This window comes from Acanthisitta chloris, unplaced genomic scaffold (assembly GCF_000695815.1).
Source record: "Acanthisitta chloris isolate BGI_N310 unplaced genomic scaffold, ASM69581v1 scaffold31698, whole genome shotgun sequence".
NCBI classification, from domain to species: Eukaryota; Metazoa; Chordata; class Aves; order Passeriformes; family Acanthisittidae; genus Acanthisitta; species Acanthisitta chloris.
In genome coordinates this window covers 3,248-11,335 of record NW_008688248.1, presented here as the reverse complement: position 1 = coordinate 11,335, position 8,088 = coordinate 3,248, and the positions used below count along the sequence as shown (strand labels likewise).

Here is an 8,088-nt window from a genome sequence, read left to right as displayed (position 1 = left end):
GGGGGAACTGAAGCTTGTGAACACACAGCACAGGGCCACCTGGGCATCTGTGGCTTGCAGAATACCCACCTGAGCTTTGACAGGTATTTGCATGTGGAGCAAGTAGTTAAGTGAGGATCACCTGAGTCCTTATCATTACCAGTGAACACTTTATCCTGGATCAATGCAAATTTTCCCTAAACCAAATAAATATTAATGCCCACCACACATTAAGTTCCCCCACTTCCCAAATTTTCCTTCTCAAGCCCCATTACCTTGGCTAATGCAGCAAGCCCAGAGGCAGGCTCTGGATGACCCATGTTTGACTTGGTTGATCCAATCAACAGTGGCTCCTTCTTATACTGACAGAAGATATTTACAATGCCATTTACTTCCTGTGGATCTCCGACCTAGGACAAAGAGAATCAGAACAACTATTAGCTAGCACTTCCACTCCACAAAAGAGAAATCTGAAAGATTAAGATGTTTGGACAAAATCCGAAAGTGGTGAAATGGAACACATTCTACTAACAGGTAGAAGGGAAAAAGATTTCACTTTGAAAAAAAAACAAAAGACAGTTTAATGGGAAAGTGTGGCAAGTGATGAAAGGGAAGAAAACACTCCAAACCCAAAGGGGCATGCTGACCTTGGTGCCTGTCCCGTGAGCTTCAACATACTCCACTTCTTCAGGTTTGACACCACATTCTGTGTACAAAGATCTGACCAACTGCTGCTGCATCTCTCCAGATGGGAATGTAACACCTAGGATCAAAATTGCTGTCAATTCTTCTCTCCCATGACCTGCTTCCTGTTCTCATTTTAACTCCCTTTCAACTGCTTGGGGCTACCAGGACAAAAAAAACTACAGCAACCGTTTCAGGATTTACACCATGTCCTTAGCACCAAACACAATAAGCCTCCAGGCTCTTTCTAAGAAAAGCAGAGGAACCAGAAATGAACTTAAAGTAATGAGTTAGACTAGGCTGGAACCATAGCGATTAACAGAATACTAGATACCATCTAGATTAAGCAGAACATGTGAAACTTGGTGTCTCCATAACTGGAGAGCAGAAGTTGGACAACAGAAGGACAAGAGTCATATCACTACCTACATTTCTACCATCAGAATCATATCACTACCTACATTTCTACCATCAGAAGTTACTGCGGAGATGTCCTGAGGAAGGCTAAACTAGCAACAGAGCACTGCTGTTGCTTCATACAGGAGAAACCTCTCTCCAACTTCTTTACAAAATAGGGCCCTGAACTTTGTCTCACCAAACAGAAAGAGAAAAAAAAAGCCCACAAACACTAAAAAAAATTCACATATCTGAAGAACCCCACAATAGCCCATTTTTGATGACAAAGGCTCTAGACTGAACAGTTCTGTAAGTATCTCTTTTCAGTGGCCCAAGACCTACCTTGCTCCTTAAAGCCATCAGTGTTAATACCAGCATTGACTATTGTAGCATAGATCCTCTTAGCCATAGATCTCTTGGTCAAAAGAACAACAACAGCAGCTTCAGAGCGGCAATATCCATTTCCTGACAGCAAAGAGAGAAGAACAAGTCACTGACTCCACTCTGCTTTGAAAAATGTTGCAAAACACCATGCAGTAAGATTCTCTCGTTTCAGAGCTCCTGCTTACAACAAACTGCTTGGAGAATATGAGGTATCTATTGCTTAAAGAAAAAGTCATGCCCCAGGAAGGCACAGTGCCCATCACAAATGATAGAAAGTTTCCACCAAGAGACAGATCTTTCTTCTCCCCAGTGCCAGAGGAATGAATCATACAGTGTCAGTTACTTCCCCACAGTTCATATTCCAGGTTCAATGGAGTATGCAACACAAACCAGGTGCAGGGTATGTCCCAAACACCTTGGAACAACTATGAAGCAGCTCTTGGCTTTATTAGACGAGTAGCTGGTCACAGACTCCACAATCAGGTCCTCTCATAACATGACAAGTTTTGGGACTAAAGTCTTACCTGAAACATCAAAAGCCTTGCAGGCACCATCAGGGCTAAGCATACCCAGTTTCATGAACTGCACAGATGTGTTGGGTTTCAGCAAGAGGTTTACTCCTCCTACTAGGGCTGCATTGCACTGTCCATGACAAATTGCCTTATAAGCGTTTTCCAGAGCGACGAGACTAGAGGAGCAGGCTGTGTCAATAGTTAGGCTTGGTCCTTAGGGAACAGAAAGGGAAAAAAGGAGAAAGAAAAAAAGCTTAATTTCCTAGACTGTTCTCCAAAGACTACAGGATGGGATCATAAGACAAAGACTAAACATATAAAAAATGTAAGATTTAAGAGTTGCTTCAGCACATAGCAGGTAAACCTGATATAATGGGAGACAAGAAACACCATCTCTGCTTGCTTACTAGATAAGGGATGAGAAAGGTGGGAAAAATTGTGAACAGACTGGCTTTAAGGCATTTTGAAGAATTCTGTCTCTCCACCAGAAAGATCAGTTTCACAGGCAGGTCTCACCTAATTCCCCATTCTTGCCAATAAAATCCCTCCCCCTTCCTGGTACTACCCTTACCATAACCTCCATTCTCTGCTGCTCTTCAGATCAATTCCCATCCCTTCACTCTCTTCAATATCATACATGGATCGAGTCATGTCTATGCCTTCAATCACTTCATTTTGGTGGCTCTCCTACTTCTTCCACTTTACTCAAAAAGAGCCAACTGCTACAGTCAGTATGTCTGGGCTAGCTGACTTCTACACAGCTTGGTACCAAAGAGCAGTCTAAGTTTTTAGCCTTTTTATGCAAGCCTCCTGCCATGACCATCTTTCAGGTGAACACCAGCCATGCACAGCAGCTGAGCTACAAGGCCTTACAATGAGTCTTACCATACACTTACAATATATTACCTCCTTAGAGCAGTTATGTGCTACTTTCTCTTCCCAAAAGGGGTCTTTGCCATCATATCCATCCCATTCCTCTACAGCAACTGGGGTACAATCATGCTGAAATTGCAACTGCTGATCAGCATCAGTTTGGGGGGCACTTACCTGTGAAGTCGTAGAAGTAGGAAATCCTGTTGGCAAGCATAGCACGCTGGCAGCCAGTCATACTGTATCCCAAAAGCTCTTCTGGATCTTGGCTAAGGGCTTCAGCAGCTTCTGACCCACTGGCACCAATCCACACCCCTGTGTCCGTGCCACGGAGGGTGGTCGGATTAATACCTGTGGGGATATTGGAAGGTAGATTATAGTAAACTAACTTACAATGAGAGGCTAACTGGGGAGATATCAGGTACACTGGCACCAGCTCACCAAATACTACTTATTGTCCCTTTCTGGCAGGCCTGTAGCATTGCTCCCTTACCTTCAGTAAGCTTTTATCTGCTTCAACTGCAGACCTTACAAGTCCTCAGAGTCCACCAGAACTTTGGTATTGGCTTTTGGCCAGAACACACTGTCAGAACCCTGACACAGCTTTTCAGCCTAGCTGGGTATTGCTAGAGTCTTTGTAAGAAAGTGTATGGACAATGAAAGGCACAAGTGCTGAGGGAGAGAAGCTAAAAGCTGACTTCCAGTGCAGAGGAAAGGAGGAGATTGAAGGGGAGAAAAATCACTGCACTAGGAATGTCATGTGAACACATCAATATCTGTCTCTAGCCATGCACAAAGCCCAGATGTGGAGTACGAGACAGAAAGTAAAAAAATTCTTAAGCAGAGAAAAAAAAAAAAAAAGGCAACAGCCAGAACAAGAAACAGCTTTGCTCTGAAAACCCACACAGCAAGCTCAACTGGCAGTAATCTCTGCTGTTTCTTCTCTGTGCTTCCGGAGACCTGGAGACAAACAGAATATTCAAGTCTCCAGGCTGAGGCTCAGCATCAGAGGAGCAAGAGTTAACCTCAGTAAGTCCTAAGCAGAGAAAAAAAAAAAAAAAGGCAACAGCCAGAACAAGAAACAGCTTTGCTCTGAAAACCCACACAGCAAGCTCAACTGGCAGTAATCTCTGCTGTTTCTTCTCTGTGCTTCCGGAGACCTGGAGACAAACAGAATATTCAAGTCTCCAGGCTGAGGCTCAGCATCAGAGGAGCAAGAGTTAACCTCAGTAAGTCCTAGAATCACAGAATGTGTTGGAAGGGAAGGGACCTTAAAAGATCATCCAGTCCCAACCCCCTGCCCTGGGCAGGGACACCTCCCATCCCAGGCAGGTTGCTCAAGGCCTTATCCAACCTGGTTGTGAACACTGCCAGGGTTGGGGCAGCCACAGCCTCCCTGGGCAACCTGTGCCAGTGTCTCCCCACCCTCACAGGGAAGAATTTCTTCCCAATATAGAACCTAAATTTCCCCTCCTTCAGTTTGTATCCATCAATAGTCAGTATATGAAACTGATTAACATGAAGAATAAATTTCCTAGCTCTGTGAATAAGTAACTCAAAAGCCCAAGACACTGACCAAGGAGAGAGGGTCCCATTTCAGAAAGCAGACCTCCTGGCAACCCTTCTACAGAAACAGATAAATGCTACAAATTTTCCAAGAATCTGGCCAATAGACAGGAATACATCAGGCCACCTGTCAGTCTTTTAGACCATGGATGAACATTCTAACCAAGTCATCTTCCTTTTGCACTACAAATATATCCGTCTACAAAGGAATTAATATGGGACATTAGGGTAGAGAAGAACACAGAGAAGCTCTACAACTGCTGACTCTTCAAGTGATTCTGTTATACTGGTTGTACCATATGATGCAGGTACAGATTTGCTGGCAGTCAGCACAGACTTCCTGGTTTGCATTCCAGAGAAGAGAGCTTTGTTCTAACCACTGTACCAGGTCCTTGGTCAACTCTCTAATGTGATGGCTTCTCTTGCTAAGAGTTCTCATCACACAGGTGCTTGTGTGCACCTGTGGCACAGAGACAATACAGCATAGTTCTCCCTCTTTGGTCATTCATCTGCTTACCTCCATCCAAAATAGCTTCGTAAGAAATTTCCAACAGCAAGCGAAGCTGAGGATCCATGGTATGAGCTTGTTTAGGGTGAACCCCAAAAAAAGATGCATCAAATTTGCTTATGTCCTTGAGCTTTCCATTTCTCTTGGGCAGTCCATAAATTCCTGAGAACAAAGAAAAAATTGAAAAAATCAACACTGAGTTACAGAATACTTCAGGTTTCAAGCAGCTACCAGCTGAGAAAGTACAGCATGGCCACAGCTGCTTCTCTATTACACATGAGACCTCACTTCCCTGTGCAGTACCCATGAGTATCTACTGACCCACCTCATCTGGAAATGGGAATGCTGCATTCAATAATCCAAGAGTAATTTTTGAGACTCTCCTGGATATGGCAGCAAAGGATACCCCATCTAGTTTAGATGTTTTTGCTTTGGCAAGTAGTACCAAGCACATATAGAGTCCAAATCAGTGGTTCCAGTCAGTCACCAGTTAGAAGAAAAACAAAAGCTGCTTTTAACTTCTGCAAATCACTAGCTTGAATTGAGTAGACATGTGCCAAACACTTCAAAAGGACAATCAGACAAAAAGGGACATTGTAAAAAGACATAAATCACAGGACTAGAGACCCTGTGCTACTTCGGAACCCAGAAAAATGTCAGAGCCATTTTACTGTCACAGCTATCAACAGCAGACACAAACTGATGCTGCCTAGCTGCTCTGTCAGTGCTCTTTTATTTGAAAGACACACATTATATATAAGCTACTGCTGCATGGGACACAACATTATAAAACGGATTGCACGAGACCTTCATAAAAGTGTTCCTGAATTTCTTGATGACATACCAGAAGAGAATTTAGCTCTGGCAGGGTTTCACATCTCATAAATCCTCTCTTTTAATAGGATAATGCCTCTGAAATGCTCAGAACTCAGGGCTCCAAAAGAAGGGACAATAGCACTCACCTGGCTTCCACCTTCGATCATCCTCTGTGACCATATCAACTCCATTAAGCAGGTTCTCCCAAAACTCTTGCAAGTTCTCAGACTCTGGCAGCTTTCCTGCTATGCCTGCAATCACCACGTCCTCCATCTCTTAACTTCTCCCTGTTGCTGAGAGCCACAAAGCAGTAAGACTAGTACGATTTCACACACAGGAAAGTATATGTGGCTCGTCTTCCTGACATGTTGTGACAAACAAGTATATTTGCAGGAGAAACACCCACACAGGAACAGCCCATGGTAGAGACACAGTCTCTACCATTAAAAAGAAAAAAAAAAAGATTAAAAAAAGATATCCCAACTAATCAAATGGACCATAAGATCCACGGGGTCAGTAAGGACAAACTCGATCGATCCAGAAGGAGCATCAGGCTCCAAGAAACACCAGTTTCTACCTGACAACCAGAAAATGAGTAAGTCAACCTCTACTAAATACAGAGCCTCCGTAAAGTCAGCAGAGAAGAAAGATTAACATGCTGGAGCAGAGGTGGGTGGAGAAATTATGAAATACACATAGTAAAATACATAATTACAAGGCAAACCTAACAGGTAGCAAAACAAGTTCTACGATCATTCCAAAGTTAAATGCTAACTTAAGAATCAATAATCAAAAGGTTTGTTGGGGGGAGGGGGGGAAGAGAAAACCTAAACAAACAAAACCACCAAATCCCACAAAAACACCCCCCTAAAAATAAACAATGCAATACTAAACAACACTCCTCCCCCCAAAAAATCCCCAGCCAACCAACCAAAAAAAACCAACCACCACCACACACACATAAGGGAGAAAACCCATAAAAAACTATGTAGACTACAATATAACTTAGCATCATTTTAATATACCCAAACCAAAGAACTCAGTTTTACATACAAAGTGTTTCCTAACTGGACCCTGCACTGCTGCACATTTAGAGGACTTGGAATGTGGAACTGACTACATATGACAGAGAGTGGTGCTTTCAAATGTGACTTGGCAGAACAGACCTGGATTACAGACTGGATGATAAAAACTCTGCTCTCACCCCAAGAAATTTGCATCCTCAGACCCCAATCTCTAGCACCACATGAAAGCATCGTGCTGCCTAACAGAGCATGGCAGGGCACCTGTACCAGAACACAGCACCAAAAGCTCTCTCATACACTACACTAAAAATACATTAACAACTAAGCAGAGAGAATTTAACCTGATGGTTCAGTTAAATTCAAACTACAATTTGCAGATCCTCAGTAGACAAGTTAAAGCAGGGGAGAGGGGGAATACCCCTATATATATGGGTACTTTCAATATAAAAATAAATAAAATCATGGTTGCAGGAAGAAAAGAGGTACTAAGTGTTCACAGTACTTCCTTAATAATCCCTCTGGTAAGGAGAGGCAAAATATTCCTTAACGTGAGATTTTTACAAGTAAAAACTACGATGCAAACTAGGCATCCAAACAACTACAAATCTACCTTAACTCTGCAGGAAAACCTTTGCCATGGAAGAGCTAAAGCTTGACTTCCAACTTGCATTTTGCTCCACAGTGCCATGCAGGCACTTTGCTTAAGTGCTGCTGGAGCTTGATCACCTTCCAAACACAGCACTAATGGGTACCCACTGATGAGCACTCTAAGGCTGATTCTCCAACTCGGGATGGTTCATCTGGGCATTGTTTTGCAGCCTCTTTCAGGAGTTCCTGATGCTTCTGATCAAGAAACAGGCCTCTCTTCCATCCAGGCATTACACTGCTCAGGCAACATAACACCCTCCTGTAGCTGGAAGAGGCTGTTGGGATGTGAAGAAGGAAAGCAAAGCCCCTGGTCAGCTGAGGTGCAGCTCTGCCAGAACACAACAACACAGTCTCCCTGATTTCTTTTACCCTTCTTTCCTTCAGCAGTTATCTTGATTCAGATCTGTGGAGTAATTGTGGAATTATGCAACATGGAACACTGAAGCAGAAGAGATGATTACCTCACCCAGTCCATTCCTTCTGGGAGCAGAAACAGAAGTGCTCCCAATAGAATATCCTGAATTTCTGGGTCTTATGTTAAACACACAGACAACAGTAGGCCCGTTCCACTCTGGTTGTTCATTCAAAAAGGGAAACACCAAAGGCCAAATGAGCAAGGCCCTTACTGAGAATCTAATCCCCAGAACTGAGTCGGTAGGAACAGGCCCAGTCTACTCTTCAGTACAGAGAGGCTCTCTAT

At 43.3% G+C, this 8,088-nt stretch overlaps 1 protein-coding gene across 1 annotated transcript in view; it reads right to left on the bottom strand.

The window, feature by feature from the left end:
- The window catches only part of FASN (fatty acid synthase), a 34,780-nt gene extending 28,769 nt beyond the window's left edge, over positions 1-6,011 (bottom strand). The window contains exons 1-7 of the mRNA XM_009080945.1: positions 5,862-6,011; positions 4,909-5,061; positions 3,003-3,176; positions 1,968-2,168; positions 1,402-1,524; positions 627-742; positions 255-389 (exon numbers count right to left, since the gene is read on the bottom strand). Of these exons, the coding sequence (XP_009079193.1) occupies positions 255-389; positions 627-742; positions 1,402-1,524; positions 1,968-2,168; positions 3,003-3,176; positions 4,909-5,061; positions 5,862-5,988 (1,029 nt within the window). The 5' untranslated portion in view covers positions 5,989-6,011. The remainder of the gene's footprint in view (positions 1-254; positions 390-626; positions 743-1,401; positions 1,525-1,967; positions 2,169-3,002; positions 3,177-4,908; positions 5,062-5,861) is intronic.
- Positions 6,012-8,088: the final 2,077 nt, after the last annotated feature.